This window comes from Coregonus clupeaformis, chromosome 11 (assembly GCF_020615455.1).
Source record: "Coregonus clupeaformis isolate EN_2021a chromosome 11, ASM2061545v1, whole genome shotgun sequence".
In the NCBI taxonomy this organism is placed as follows: Eukaryota; Metazoa; Chordata; class Actinopteri; order Salmoniformes; family Salmonidae; genus Coregonus; species Coregonus clupeaformis.
In genome coordinates this window covers 35,843,201-35,859,644 of record NC_059202.1, presented here as the reverse complement: position 1 = coordinate 35,859,644, position 16,444 = coordinate 35,843,201, and the positions used below count along the sequence as shown (strand labels likewise).

Below are 16,444 nucleotides of genomic sequence, written 5' to 3'. Positions count from 1 at the left end.
CTTTGTCATGGAAAGAGCAGTTGTTCGTAATGTTTTATTTACTCAGTGTATGCGATAAAGTGAAAATCTGAAGCCCACACCTGACCCTAACCCCCAAATATAGAAAATGCGCTATAGGCTACAGTCAAAGATGGCGTAATAATTTTTTGACAGGCATTTTTTTTGCCTGATTTAGATATGTTTCTGCTTATAATTACAGACATTTTGGTAGGCTATTTGTTAGTCAACTTGTCTGTAATTAGATACATGCAGCTTCTCTTCTGTCATTATATGTTGCCCTAGAAGACTAAATAAACCCTTGCTCAACAGAATAATGTAATAGATCGATAGAATGAATGCTTAAATCTAGTTGACAACGGTAAAGTTTTCTCTGTCATCTTTTGCGGAGCAAAGACGTTTAGGGACTGGGGAGAAAATGCAATAACAAAATAAATAAAAAATATGTTTTCTGCAAAATTTCAAAATGACATCAGTTTGACTGGTTGTAAGGTAATAGAAAGCTGTGAAAACCACCGAACATGTTTCTGATAGGATTTCAGCATTGATACATATTTTGTGTGGCTGAAATACTATCAGCATTCTCTCAACATGCTGAAAGAAAGAAATCATATTTCTCCACTCTTGTTCCTGAGTAAAAATGTTGCCTGCATTTGGTGTAACCTGGCATCAAGAAATTCTCAATTCTGCAGAAGTAAATATTAAGGCTATGTGAGTGGTTATAGACCTACAGTCTGTGACCAGACCTCAATGTAGCCTACAGATATACATTTCACAAGAATTATACATTTATGGATTTTTTAAGGTATTGTTTTCTCTTTATTCAACCCGCGGGTTTTTTTTTTTTTTTTTTTTTAAGTCATTTAGCAGACGCTCTTATCCAGAGCGACTTACAGTTAGTGAGTGCATACATGATTTCTTTATTTTTCATACTGGCCCCCCGTGGGAATCGAACCCACAACCCTGGCATTGCAAACGCCATGCTTGGCGTTGCAAACGCCATGCTCCGCCATGCGCTACATCCCTGCCAGCCATTCCCTCCCCTACCCTGGACAACGCTGGGCCCCCATGGGGGGCCAGCTACGACAGAGCCTGGATTCGAACCAGGATCTTTAGTGGCACAGCTAGCACTGCGATGCAGTGCCTTAGACCACTGCGCCACCCGGGAGGTTATGTGGGCACCCCATCAAATTAGTTGATTTGGCTATTTCAGCCACATCCGTTGCTGACAGGTGTATAAAATCGAGCACACGGCCATGCAATCTCCATAGACAAACTTTGGCAGGAGAATGTCCCGTACTGAAGAGCTCGGTGACTTTCAGCGTGGCACCGTCATAGGATGCCACCTTTCCAACAATTAAGTTCGTCAAATTTCTGCCCTGCTAGAGATTCCCCAGTCAACTAAGTGCTGTTATTGTGAAGTGGAAACGTCTAAGAGCAACAACGGCTCAGCCGCAAAGTGGTAGGCCACACAAGCTCACAGAACGGGACCGCCGAATGCTGAAGAGCGTAAAAATCGTCTGTCCTCGGTTGCAACACTCACTACCGAGTTCCAAACTGCTTCTGGAAGCAACGTCAGCACAATAAATGTTTGTCGGGGGCTTCAAGAAATGGGTTTCCATGGGCGAGCAGCCGCACACAAGCCTAAGATCACCATGTGCAATGCCAAGCGTCGGCTGGAGTGGTGTAAAGCTCGCCGCCATTGGACTCTAGAGAAGTGGGAACGCTTCAACATCTGGGAGTCCAACGGACGAATCTGGGTTTTGTGGATGCCAGGAGAACGCTACCTGCCCGAATGCATAGTGCCAACTGTAAAGTTTGGTGGAGGAGGAATAATGGTCTGGGGCTGTTATTCATGGTTTGGGCTAGGCCCCTTAGTTCCAGTGAAGGGAAATCTTAACGCTAGAGCATTCAATTACATTCTAGACGATTCTGTGGTTCCAACTTTGTGGCAGCAGTTTGGGGAAGTCCCTTTCCTGTTTCAGCATGACAATGCCCCTGTGCACAAAGCGAGGTCCATACAGAAATGATTTGTCGAGATTGGTGTGGAAGAACTTGAGTGGCCTGCACAGAGGCTGACTTCAACCTCATCGAACACCTTTGGGATGAATTGGAACACCGACTGCGGGCAAGGCCTAATCGCCCAACATCAGTGCCCGACCTCACTAATGCTGTTGTGGCTGAATGGAAGCAAGTCCTCGCAGAAATGTTCCAACATCTAGTGGAAAGCCTTCCCAGAAGATTGGAGGCTGTTATAGCAGCAAAGGGGGGACCAACTCCATACTAATGACCATGATTATGGAATGTTCAACGAGCAGGTGTCCACATACTTTTGGCCATGTATAATCAAATCATGCTAGAACAAGGGAAGTACAGAGTCTCCAAGGAGTTGAAGATTGGAAGGATATACATTTTACCACCAGCTTTCATGTGGTGGATCAATCTGTGTCATGTCAGATACATTGGCATATACATACATTCCCACTATCCCTACAATACCGTATCTGTGGCTGTACGAAAGAAAAGGAAACCTCTCTTAAAATAAAAAGGATTCGGCATCTCTGAATCACTAGTATGCCTAGTGTTAACTGTGTTGCTAAAAGCTTTATTCTTGCTGCATTGGAATTAATTCACTGTCAGTTTCCCTTTCATTCTGAGAGACAGAATTTCACCACAAATGTAAAACGACGTAAAAAGATGAATTGCTGAGGGTGGAAAACCATTTTCTTTGCTTCTCAGTCATTGCTCAAGGGGTGTCCAGATCAGATCTGCTGTAATTTCTTTCCTGAAATGTTAGCTGTGATAACTGGCTTTGACCAGGGGGGTGGAAGGAGGGGGTAATTTCAGAGTTAGTCTTTGTGTCTTCCGCTCATTCTCTCCCATCCTCCAACACACCACTGCACCAGCCCACCCAAACGCAGCCTCGCTCTACTCTGCCACGCTCTCACCTGCGGCACGTTGCGTAACAGTGTTGCCGTGGCGACGGCCCCCTCCTTGCCACCCGAGGAAGATGACGGCTGCTGATGCAGACTGGCTGCTGATGTCATCACTTCCCTTGGGAAACTGGGCTATTTTTACTGCAGGGTACAAATATACCAGCCTGCCCATGTATTTATGGAAGCCCGCATCTAATGCAGGTTGCCAGGAAACATTATTACAGTTTCTCTCTCCATTCCTGTTAAAGAGATGCTTTTCCTTTTCTGTCTATTTGATTTCAGTGTAAGTGGTGAAATGAGAATTTCAGTGCTGCTGTTTTGAAAGACCTCCTATTACTTTGGAGATTGTCTCCCGAGTAGTTGTCTGAGTTTGTCTAGCCTCCTCTCAATGCATTTAACACTCACTGTGAGACATGATGTTACAGGGTTAATTCCTTGAACTAACGCTGACTAGCTTAATGTTCTCTTGTAAGGACATCTGTCAAAATGTTGAGCCCCTCTAGACTGTTTGCTTTGATTCCATTTTGCTTCTGCTTTATTGCACTACTCTGACTCTCAACCCTTTTTTTAGCCAAACACAAGTGCTAAGAGCCTTGGCATATTTGTGTGACGGAGTGGCATATATATTTTCTTTTTTATCATTGTGAAATGTCTTAAATTCATTCCCAAATCTTTGCGCTTTTATCAAGTGGGTGTCACTGTCAAAGTGATTACTTTTTCGTTGTGACTTGATATGAGAGGGGCATGTTGAAAAAGGCATTTTTTTTGGCACGGAGGGCAGGTCAACTTTTTGTCTGAACCACAGAATTCCTTCCAGGCTTAGTTCACTGCAGTGATTTAGGGTTCCTTTGACTATCAGGAAAAATCAACAGAGAATATCGTTAAATATGTAATTCTCACTTTGTAGTAGTCAACTCACACACAGAACCTTTGATCCCACTAAACAAACTTTTTTCACCACTTTTCACTCATACACCAATATTAATCGTATATTAGTAACATGGTTTCCATGAAAATATTGTGTTCATTATTGATGTGTTGACCGTTTCCCCCCCCCCCAAACATCACTAATATGCATGCCTCTATTTTCTTTTCAAAAGTGAGATGAGAAAGAATGGAAAAACTCTTGACATTTCATAACGTTTTGTAATAGTCTTTTTTTTTTCTTTTTTTTTCTTGTTCAGAAGGACATGATGATTAATCAACTAATTGCTAAATGTCAGTCAACACGCATCGAAATCACAGCGCTAAATCACTGCCGTGATGCGTGGGCTTACTGTGGCTTTGTGGCTTTGCGTGTGTATGGGTGCGTGTGGGTCTGTGTGTGACAGGTATTGTAGTGTTCCTCTAACGACCGTAGGCTCTCTCACCTCACATATTAAACTATTCCTCTACCTCCTCGCACACAGGGATTCCCCCATAGCCGTGAGTGTGGAACCTCACCTACACGTTGAAACTGCGTCATGGGCCAAGAGGAGTGCACATGATGGGAACAGAGGTGAAGGCAGGCCATGTACCATGAAACTGCTGCCCCTGCTCATTCTAACAGTAAAAACACTGCAAAACCGAATTGTGGTGAAGCCAGAAAACACACTCACATCAAAGCAATCATGCCGTGATAACATACACTGAAACCTGGCATAAGGTTTGCTTGTTACTTCCATCACAGACTTGTCATTGGAGGGGATGTAAAATGTTCTGTAACAACGAGGATACAGCATGCATATCATTTTTGGGGGGGATTTGATGAAGACAGATGCTCTCACCAAATACCTTTAACAACGCTAAACCGCTCCAATCGGGGACATAAATCTTGGTGATGCCTCGGATACAACAGCTCAGCAAATGACATGTTGCTCAACACAAGTACACACTAGACCTATTCATTACCTGGGCCTGGCCACGGCTTAAAGGTGTTCCATCCCCAGAATGCATTAGTGATGCCAAACATTCCTGATGTGTTATCACACTGCCTTGACTTGTAGCACTGAAATATGTGTACTCTAAATTCACCTATACAGGCATGATTCTCCTCTCCTGCTTTGTTTGTTATAATGAACCCGCTGTTGCAGTATGAATTATAGTTAAGGTTTGTGTTCATTAGGGTACACTGTAGCGAAACTGTTAAAAACGGAATACAAACATTTCTTATTGCACAAGTTCAGATATGTCCCCATTTCACTACGTTTTGGGCTGTTTTCTTTGATTTGGTCCTTAATAAACATGACCCAGGTTCTCATAGTTACATGTGTATCTGCTCAATAGCAATGTATTACTTTGCCTCCAAATGTTAGATGCATTCAAGAACAAGGTTAAACTGCAGGTGGAATGTTCTTATATAAGAGTTGATGTATACTTGGAGAATAGCTCAATTGCTGAGAGAATAAGATCCTTACATCCAGAGGTGTCATGTCCATAGGTGGCACAGGGGCACGTGCCCCCTCATTTGTCCTGTTTAAAACGTTTTTTAATTGTTTTTTTATTATGTAATTTTGTTGTTGTTATTTGTCTCTAATACTACTAGCCACCTAGCAATTTTATGAAGTGGGCTTTAGCTAACCCAGATAGGTTCCCAACCTCATAACTAGCAAACAAGAAGCTAACTGCTTCTAGTAACGCTAGTATTTACAAACTAGCGTTGCTAGGAATTAGCTTGCAAAAAAACGGATTAGTCCACCGGAAGCAAGAAGTTAAATAATATTCCATTTCAACTTACTCTGCCGATTTTCCGTAGGGATGGTCCTTATGCAGGGGGGGGAATTGATAAAAAACATCTAATAGAACATAAATTAAACAGACTTTCCAAACGTGGGTCTGTTGTAGACCCACTTCCTTTCTGCTTACCTCATGTCAAAGTAAAAGTCCTGTACCTGCGCAATACCTGCAACAAAAAAAAAGCAAGAACTTGTGGCGACTTTTATTTTGACATGAGGTAAGCAGAGAGGAACTGACCTTGCTGAGGAACTGCATGGGTCTACAACAGACCACGTTTGGAAATTCTGTTTAATTAGATGTTTTTTCTCAAAATTCCCCCTGCATAAGGACCAAGCCTACAGACAATCAACAGAGTAAGTTGAAATGAAAATGTATTTAACTTCTGGCTTCCGGCAGACTATTCAGTTTTTTTGCAAGCTAATTCCCAGCCACGCTAGTGTGTAAATACTAGCGTTGCTAAAAGCAGCTACCAAGAAGCAATTTCAGGCTATGAATCAAGTTAGAGTAGCTAGCTTGTCTAACTATCGTAGCTGGCATGCCTGCTGGAAAAGTTGGTAGACTTTAGAAAAGCAAGAAATAATAATATTGTATAATGTACTGAATAAGACTCGCATTCCTTTCAATCTTTTACCCAGATTTAAACAGAGATACAGAGAAGAATATTTAGATTCTTAAAAAAAAAAAAGAACTACCAGTTCAGCTCAAGAGGTATGCTTAGATATGCAGCAAAATAGACATCGAATTAAGCATAATGCGCTCTTTCAGGTGTTTGAAAAATGCTAGATTCTCCAATTTATGGTCGGAGGACCTAGCCCCACTCCGGACCACCCGCCAGCCATCCTCACGTACTTTGTGCTCCCTCAGATTTTTGGGGTGCATGACGCCCCTGTTTACATCTCTCCTGTCTTCCTTTTGTACTCTTCTGTACATTGGTGATGTCATTCAAATATAGTGTCTTGCCCTGTACATAATATACTTTCCCAGCAACTGATATACCCACCTTGTCGTATTCATTAAATCTATGACTTGTTGGGTTATTCACTGAAAATAAATCATCATTAGAGCATTCAGCCTTCAACTGATGTCATAAAACAATGTAAATGATGTGAATACATACAACTGCATGGTTCTTTTCGTCATGCCCCAAAACCATGTATAGCAACAGCATGTGTATTATAGTACGAGCAGCCCTGTTCAAATTGCAACAAAAAAATACTAAGAGATGTTACTGCCTCTTTTTATCCTCTACTGGCTGTTTTTTCACAGGACCACCCCCGCACGCTTTGCACTGTTGTATTCAGCTCTTTCTTACAGAAATATATTGCCTGTTCAGTGAACAGCATTCACCCCCTCCCCCTTTTCACCCCTTACATCTGCCACTGAGAGTTCCGTCGCTGCTCCCTCTCTCTGACATCACAGACAGATGTGGTCTGCCCACAGAACGGGTCCGCCCCCACGATGCCTTGCAGAGATGGGCCTACCTATGACGCACACATGCCTCCTCGGTGTAACCCTTACCATGCCAGTATGAACACTGGGGGAGCCGGATTGGGCTCAGCTTCAAAAAGAAGATTAGAAGTACATGCACTTAAGTGTTTTGTTCTAGAAATTTAGCAGCTCCATTCACAGGAGACAAATCGGATTGTGTCTAATAACAGCAGTGGGAAATAGGAAATGTCCCAAATGCTTTTGTGTCTCTTCTATGACATCTGCGTGTAGAAACAATATTTTGATTTAGTATGGCCTTTGGGACAGGTATTTAAAGGAATAGTTAGAGATTTTGGCAATTATTATTATTATTATTATTTTTTATTTTTTTACCTTTATTTAACCAGGTAAGCCAGTTGAGAACAAGTTCTCATTTACAACTGCGACCTGGCCAAGATAAAGCAAAGCAGTGCGATAAAAACAACAACACAGAGTTACATATGGGGTAAAACAAACCATAAAGTCAAAAATACAACAGAAAATATATATACAGTGTGTGCGAATGTAGCAAGTTATGGAGGTAAGGCAATAAATAGGCTATAGTGCAAAATAATTACAATTAGTATTAACACTGGAATGATAGATGTGCAAGAGATGATGTGCAAATAGAGATACTGGGTTGCAAATGAGCAAAATAAATAACAATATGGGGATGAGGTAGTTGTGTGGGCTAATTTCAGATGGGCTGTGTACAGGTGCAGTGATCGGTAAGGTGCTCTGACAACTGATGCTTAAAGTTAGTGAGGGAGATAAGTGTCTCCAGCTTCAGAGATTTTTGCAATTTGTTCCAGTCATTGGCAGCAGAGAACTGGAAGGAATGGCGGCCAAAGGAGGTGTTGGCTTTGGGGATGACCAGTGAGATATACCTGCTGGAGCGCATACTACGGGTGGGTGTTGCTATGGTGACCAATGAGCTAAGATAAGGCGGGGATTTGCCTAGCAGTGATTTATAAATGGCCTGGAGCCAGTGGGTTTGGCGACGAATATGTAGTGAGGACCAGCCAACAAGAGCGTACAGGTCACAGTGGTGGGTAGTATATGGGGCTTTGGTGACAAAACGGATGGCACTGTGATAGACTACATCCAATTTGCTGAGTAGAGTGTTGGAAGCTATTTTGTAAATGACATCGCCGAAGTCAAGGATCGGTAGGATAGTCAGTTTTACGAGGGCATGTTTGGCATGAGTGAAGGATGCTTTGTTGCGAAATAGGAAGCCGATTCTAGATTTAACTTTGGATTGGTGATTCTTAATGTGAGTCTGGAAGGAGAGTTTACAGTCTAACCAGACACCTAGGTATTTGTAGTTGTCCACATACTCTAGGTCAGACCCGTCGAGAGTAGTGATTCTAGTCGGGTGGGCGGGTGCCAGCAGCATTCGATTGAAGAGCATGCATTTAGTTTTACTAGTGTTTAAGAGCAGTTGGAGGCTACTGAAGGAGTGTTGTATATGGCATTGAAGCTCGTTTGGAGGTTTGTTAACACAGTGTCCAATGAAGGGCCAGATGTATACAAAATGGTGTCGTCTGCGTAGAGGTGGATCTGAGAGTCACCAGCAGCAAGAGCGACATCATTGATATACACGGAGAAAAGACTCGGCCCAAGAATTGAATCCTGTGGCACCCCCATAGAGACTGCCATTGGTCCAGACAACAGGCCCTCCGATTTGACACATTGAACTCTATCTGAGAAGTAGTTTGGTGAACCAGGCGAGGCAGTCATTTGAGAAACCAAGGCTATTTAGTCTGCCAATAAGAATGCGGTGGTTGACAGAGTCGAAAGCCTTGGCCAGGTCGATGAAGACGGCTGCACAGTACTGTCTATTATCGATCGCGGTTATAATTTCGTTTAGGACCTTGAGCGTGGCTGAGGTGCACCCATGACAAGCTCGGAAACCGGATTGCATAGCAGAGAAGGTACGGTGGGATTCGAAATTGTCGGTGATCTGTTTGTTAACTTGGCTTTCAAAAACTTTCGAAAGGCAGGGCAGGATGGATATAGGTCTGTAACAGTTTGGATCTAGAGTGTCACCCCTTTGAAGAGGGGGATGACCGCGGCAGCTTTCTAATCTCTGGGGATCTCAGACGTTACGAAAGACAGGTTGAGCAGGCTAGTAATAGGGGTTGCGACAATTTCGGCGGCTAGTTTTAGAAAGAAAGGGTCCAGATTGTCTAGCCCAGATGATTTGTAGGGGTCCAGATTTTGCAGCTCTTTCAGAACATCAACTGTGTGAATTTGTGTGAAGGAGAAGCGGGGGGGGCATGGGCAAGTTGCAGCGGAGGATGCAGAGCTAGTGGCCGGGGTAGTGGTAGCCAGGTGGAAAGCATGGCCAGCCGTAGCAAAATGCTTGTTGAAATTCTCGATTATTGTAGATTTATCGGTGGTGATAGTGTTTCCTAGCCTCAGTGCAGTGGGCATCTGGGAGGAGGTGCTCTTATTCTCCATGGACTTTACAGTGTCCCAAAACATTTTGGAGTTAGTGCTACAGAATGCAAATTTCTGTTTGAAAAAGCTAGCCTTTGCTTTCCTAACTGCTTGTGTATATTGGTTCCTAACTTCCCTGAAAAGTTGCATATCGCGGGGGCTATTTGATGCTAATGCAGTACGCCACAGGATGTTTTTGTGCTGGTCAAGGGCAGTCAAGTCTGAGGAGAACCAGGGGCTATATCTGTTCTTAGTTCTGTATTTTTTGAATGGGGCATGTTTATTTATGATTGAGAGGAAATTACTTTTAAAGAACAACCAGGCATCCTCTACTGACTGAATGAGATCGATATCCATCCAGGATACCTGGGCCAGGTCAATTAGGAAGGCCTGCTCGCTAAAGTGTTTTAGGGAGCGTTTGACAGTGATGAGGGGTGGTCGTTTGACCGCGGACCAGTTACGGACGCAGGCAATAAGGCAGTGATCGCTGAGATCCTGGTTGAAGACAGCGGAGGTGTATTTAGAGGGTAAGTTAGTCAGGATGATATCTATGAGGGTACCCATGTTTACGGAATTAGTGTTGTACCTGGTAGGTTCGTTGATAATTTGTGTGAGATTGAGGGCATCTAGTTTGGATTGTAGGATGGCCGGGGTGTTAAGCATATCCCAATTTAGGTCACCAAGCAGTACGAACTCTGAGGATAAATGGGGGGCAATCAATTCACATATGGTGTCCAGGGCACAGCTGGGGGCTGAGTGGGGTCTGTAGCAAGCGGCAACAGTGAGAGACTTCTTTCTGGAAAGGTGGATTTTTAGAAGTAGGAGCTCAAACTGTTTGGGCACAGACCTGGATAGTATGATAGAGCTCTGCAGGCTATCTCTACAGTAGATTGCAACTCTGCCCCCTTTGGCAGTTCTATCTAGACAGAACATGTTGTAGTTGGGGATGGAAGCATGGCTGTTTGCGTGTGCTAGCGGGCCGGGGCTAGCAGATGGATCTTCGTGGTCGTCGCAACGGGAAGCCTGTTGAAACCACAGACGATTACGTCGGCAGACCAGTCGTGATGGATCGGCAGGGCTCTGTGTCGACTCTAGGAGGTCCCGTCCGGTTGACAGAGAGGTAGATAGCCGGGAGATGTGCCTGACTCAAGGCTAGCTCAAGGCTGATTATCCAACAACAATGTTCATTTGGTTGCAGCTAGCTAGTTGCGATTATCCAGTGTTAAAGGTCCAGTGATTCAGTGATTCCGGCAGAAAATCTGATAGGTTCTAGGTCGATAACGCGCTGTGCAGACAGTGCAGACTGGCCGATAATAGTCCAGGCTAGAGCTGGCTGGTAGGTAGTGCAGGCCACGGACAATGGAGAAAAGCCGCTAATGGTGGCTAATAGCAAGTAGCTAGTTAGCTGGTTAGCTGGCTACTCCCGTCCGGTAGACAGAGAGGTAGATAGCCGGGGCTAGCTCAAGGCTCAAGGCTAACTGTTGCTTCGGGGGCAGTGGTGATTAGCCTACAGCAACATCCATTCGACATCCATTCGGTTGCGGCTAGCTAGATCCGGTGTTAAGGTCCAGTGATTCAGTTATTCCGGCAGAAAATCCAATGTTCTGGGTGAAAACCGCTAACGGTGGCTAATAGCAAGTAGCTAGTTAGCTAGTTAGCCGGCTGGCTAGTTTCAACTGGAGATTCTAGATAAAGGTGAGTAAATAATAGAATCCGTTCCACATTGAGTGAGGCGGGTTGCAGGAAAGTATATTTAGTAGGATGAAAAGTGTGATAGGGAAATATATACGTAAAATACAAAAAAATACAAAAAACAGGCTATCTACATGGACACACAAGAGAACACGACCGCTCTGCTATGCCATCTTGGATCTATCAATGAAGTAGCAATGAAGCTACTTCCCCAGAGTCTGATAAACTGGTGGATACCATTTTTTATGTCTCTGCGTCCAGTATGAAGGAAGTTAAATGTAGTTTTGCAAGCTAATGCAAACTAGCATTAGCACAATGACTAGACATCTACAGGAACAGCTAGCATGCTGGGGAAGTAGATAAAGGGCTTAATTGCCAAAATCTCAAACTATCCCTTTAATCATTGCAGAAAGACTAAGGGATCTTCCTATGGTGACTTTCAGCAAATATTCCCTGCATCCTTTTATACAGTGCATTCGGAAAGTATTCAGACCCCTTGACTTTTTCCACCTTCTGTTACATTACAGCCTTATTCTAAAATTGATTAAATAGTTTTTCCCCTCATCAATCTACACACAATACCCCATAATGACGAATCGAAAACAGGTTTTTAGAAATGTTTGCACATTTATTAAAAATAAAAACAGAAATACCTTATTTACATAGGTATTGAGCAGGGTGCCTGTGGATCAGTTGTTGTGGGGGCAATGGCAGCAGGAACTGTATCTCCCCATACAGTGACAACACAGATAGACACCAGTGAGGCTGATTGAGGGGTTATTGGATATCTGATGTTTCTGTAGTAGTAATGGGATTCTGGCATATCAAGCGCTTAAAATGTGAGTGTGCTTTTTCCTGTGACAATCAGTTGTAGTGTGACCTTGAATCCACTGACAGTGATTTTTTGTGTGTTTTCATGAAGCTCAATATAAAAACACATAAAAACCATACTCATTGTGACAGTTTAGCAGACGCTCCTATCAACAGCGATGTACAGGAGCAATGTGGGTTAAGTACCTTGCTCAAGGGCACATTGACAGATTTTTCACCTATTCTGTTTGAGTTTGATTCAAACCACTGACTTTTCAGTTACTGGCCCAACGCTCTTAACCACTAGGCTACCTGCTGCCCCTTGTCCTAGTCTTCTCCAGTTGGTATTTTCTTTTTCTGACTTTCACCACACTTTGTTTTTTTTGTTGGTATAATTTAAAAAATATATTAAAACATACAATCTACCTGCAGTGAAGCCGCTCAACATTTACATTACATTCAGTCATCTAACAGACTCCCATCCAGAGCGAACCACAGAAGCAACCAGGGTCAACGCCCTGCCCAAGGACCCGAACCAGCGAAATAATAATAATAATAATAATAATAATAATAATAATAATAATAATAATAAAATACCTCTTGAATCTTGTGTTGTTTTATGTATCAGCTCATACACCCTGTGCCATGGAATCGGTACATCAAAAATCTGTTCTTAGCTATTTTGCAATCAGTATGGCACAGCTGTCAACATCCTGGTCCTCAAATGAAACTGGTATACTTCCCTATTTATGGTATTTTTATTCCTCCGCCAGTTTTTATCCTTTATATTGGGCAGACAGACCAGTTCCCTACCTCCTCCCGGTACCACCTTTCTCCTCCATTTTTGGGGCAATGCTGTAATCAATTGGTTGTAATCTTGGACTGAGCAGACCTTCCCATACAGTTCCGATAACTCCATAAAATACATAACTCTACCATTTCAATTTACAATATCATTTAAAAACTGAATACCCTTTTCAAACATATTTTCCATAAATACAGGTATTTTATCAACCAGCACATTTGAGTAATATTTGTAATATTTGTTCTATCTTTTCAGGGGGATGAAATTCGAATTGTAACCAGCTCTGCACCACACTTCTTAGATAAGGTCAAAATAATGTTATGGGACATTTAATAGTGCAAAAAGATTTGTCTAACAGAACTAAATGTTGTTTTACTGTACAAAATACAAAAGCAATAGAACAGTGAAGAAAACAAGCCTTGACCAACCCCCACGCCTAGATCCAAAGGTTTGCTATGACATCAAACCACAATGCACCGCACTGTTTGCAGTTTACCTGCCTTTTCCATGGTAATATGGATGGTACGTCCTCTTATTCAAATAAAATCGGCAAAAACGTCATTTCTGTCCAATCTGCGCGCTCTGAAGTGACATAATGGAACTTACGAGGATAGAAAAGATGGAGGCAGCGCGCGAGCTCACACATAGAAACTTTCACCCCTCTAACTGGAGACTGGTCATCGATTGTTTCTTATCAATTGTTTATTATTAAAATGACATAATTATTGAAGGAAAATGCGATCAATACAATGAACGTGGACACGGGTAGGACAACTTTAAAAGCGGATTTGATTTAATTGTGCGCAAATTACGCATCGTTTCCTCTTCAACAACTGAGCTGTTATGGGAACCCCTCTTTCTGTCGTGAGGGTGTGCTGAATTTTTACAGCTGCTGACATCAAAGATTTTGTCTTTTAAGGAAATATGATGAAGAAGGACATGAGTTTAAACCTGGCAAATGCCACAAATTTAAAGCCCCATCTCCGCAACGCCGAGAGCGTTCTCATCTCCCCTGACCTTGGCCTGCTGAAACTGGCCTCCCCGGAGCTGGAGAGACTCATCATTCAGTCCAACGGAATGGTCACAACAACACCGACCTCTCAGTTCCTCTACCCCAAGTCGGTAACCGACGAACAGGAGTTTGCAGAGGGATTCGTCAAGGCTCTCGAGGACTTACACAAACAGAACCAGCTGAACGGCGGGACGTGCGTTCAAACGAACAATATGGACTTAAGCACCAACGTGGCTCCTGTCACCGTACACCTGGACCTACCCGTCTATACGAACTTGAACAGTTATGGCAATGGGCCTTTGGGCACCACTGTCAATTACTCCACAGACACTGTCCCCTTCCCACCACCTCCCTCTCATCATTTAGGCTCCACACAGCAGCAGCAAGCGCATTCCCGGCTGCAATCCTTGAAGGATGAGCCGCAGACAGTCCCTGATATGCACAGCTTCGGCGACAGTCCGCCACTGTCGCCTATCAACATGGACAAGCAGGAGCGCATAAAAGCCGAGAGGAAAAAGCTGCGGAATAGAATTGCTGCGTCCAAGTGCAGAAAGAGGAAACTGGAGAGGATATCTAGACTCGAGGACAAAGTTAAGAACCTAAAAACTCAAAACACTGACCTGGCCTCAACGGCAAGTGTACTCCGGGAGCAAGTGGCCCAGCTAAAACAAAAGGTTTTGAATCATGTGAACAGCGGATGCCAGTTATCGCCACATGAAGTTCAAGTGTACTAGTAGCAGGATGACATTGGTCAACCAGCATAAATAAGCTCATTACCCTTCTCTTGTTGGCTCTCAAATATCTCCACTATGTGCATAGAGCCATCGACTTTACAGACTGAAATGACTTCGCGAATGTACGTTTTTGTATAATGTTTACAAATTCTTTCTCATGGGTGTACTTTACATAGACAGTCCCAAGACTGGACCAAACCAGCTTATCGTCATTGTATTACTATATCATAGCCTTATACTGAAAATAAAAATGTGCATGTTTATTGACAAACTCGAATGTTACCTAACAGGTTTGGGCATACGTCATTCATGTATTTTAACGTATGTTATCAAATAAACTTTGCTTGATAATACAAGGCACATGTTTTGCTGTCTGTTGGGTTAATTTTCTGATTCATTTTAATGCAACAACAACAGAGCAATATCCTATACACAATGTCTTCACAGTAGGCCTTTATACCAGTTGCGTTTGCACAATAGACTAAATGAATGGGTGGGGCACAGTTGGATATTGCTCAATACATATTTGGGAAATCCAATAAGTTCAAACTTGGGTCCAACCGAACATTAAAATCCAACGATGTACCTACATTTCTAGTTTATTCAAATCAGATATGATTTGATATGGGAAAAAAAAGACATTTTAATACAACAGTATGTTTATGGAGTTGAACCACGCATATGCCCATGGCATACTTTTAAACTAATTTTTATGAATTTTAAAAGTTGGCATATTAGCCAACATTATTGGGTCTATGCTGACTCAGTAGTGTAAATCGTTTGATAACATGCTTTGATATTCTTATTCCTGGCATCGCGTCCAGAGGATGGATTCCATCGTGAAATTGTAGCATTTAACGTCAACATATTGGATACAAATGTATCCATTCTTCACAGGAAGTCCGTTGACTGTGATGTCAGTCAGTAAAATGTGTATCATCATGGTGTCTTTTGCCCTCTGCTGGTATAATATGATAGGCCTATTGCAGAAATTAGACTGATGTGAAGTAATGAGTTCATGCATTGATTGAGTATAGGAAATCAACACCATTAGTTGTATCAATACCATTTTTTGCTTTGATGTCTTAAGTTCAATTGAGTGCTGGCTATGCTGCCATACCAGGCTATCTGGTAAGTCTACATATTATAATAAAGTCCAAAACATGAAAAACAAGACTACTTGTAGTTACTTTGTACAGTATAAAACGTTTGCATAGGACCAAGTTGTGGTAGCACAGATCGTTGTTGTTTTATTCCAATGTAAATCAAGCCTAGATGCTTCACTGATAATTTTATGACAAGGTAATCTCAGGTGTAGACACCATAGTGTAGACAGCCAGACACCTATGAGATAGTGGCTATCAGAAGGTCCCAGCTTGCTATGAATGCAGCATCAGCGACCACTCTATAGATACTATAGTGTAGCGTAGGTGCCTATTAGCCAGACACCTATGAGATAGTGAATAGCAGATTGTCCCAACGTGCTTCAAATGCAGCATCATAGATAGGGGCTATAAAATATGTGATGTTGCAGCGAGTGGCAAGCTCCTGGAAGGAATGTTACAAGCCAAATGAGAAGGTGCAACTGCTGTGTGTGTCTTCTGTGTTTGTATGTGAGATGCACACTACATTACGGTAGTGGTAAACATACATTTAACATGACTCAGGATATGACCCAGATGCAGACACAGGAGACATAAGGTTCAATATACAGAGTAGTTTATTAAAACCACAGGAGGCAGGCAAAGGGCAGGTCGAGGACAGACAGAGGTTCGTAACCAGGTCCGAGTCTGATTGGTACAGGGCGGCAGGCAGGCTCGGGGTCAGGGCAGGC

General features: G+C 42.8%; 1 protein-coding gene across 1 annotated transcript; it reads left to right on the top strand.

The window, feature by feature from the left end:
- The first annotated feature begins 13,362 nt into the window (after positions 1-13,362).
- Positions 13,363-14,984, top strand: LOC123492006 (transcription factor jun-D-like). Its single transcript, XM_045223620.1, has one exon. It carries the CDS (start codon positions 13,789-13,791, stop codon positions 14,608-14,610), a length of 822 nt encoding a protein of 273 aa, XP_045079555.1. The 5' UTR covers positions 13,363-13,788; the 3' UTR covers positions 14,611-14,984.
- The last annotated feature ends 1,460 nt before the right edge of the window (positions 14,985-16,444 follow it).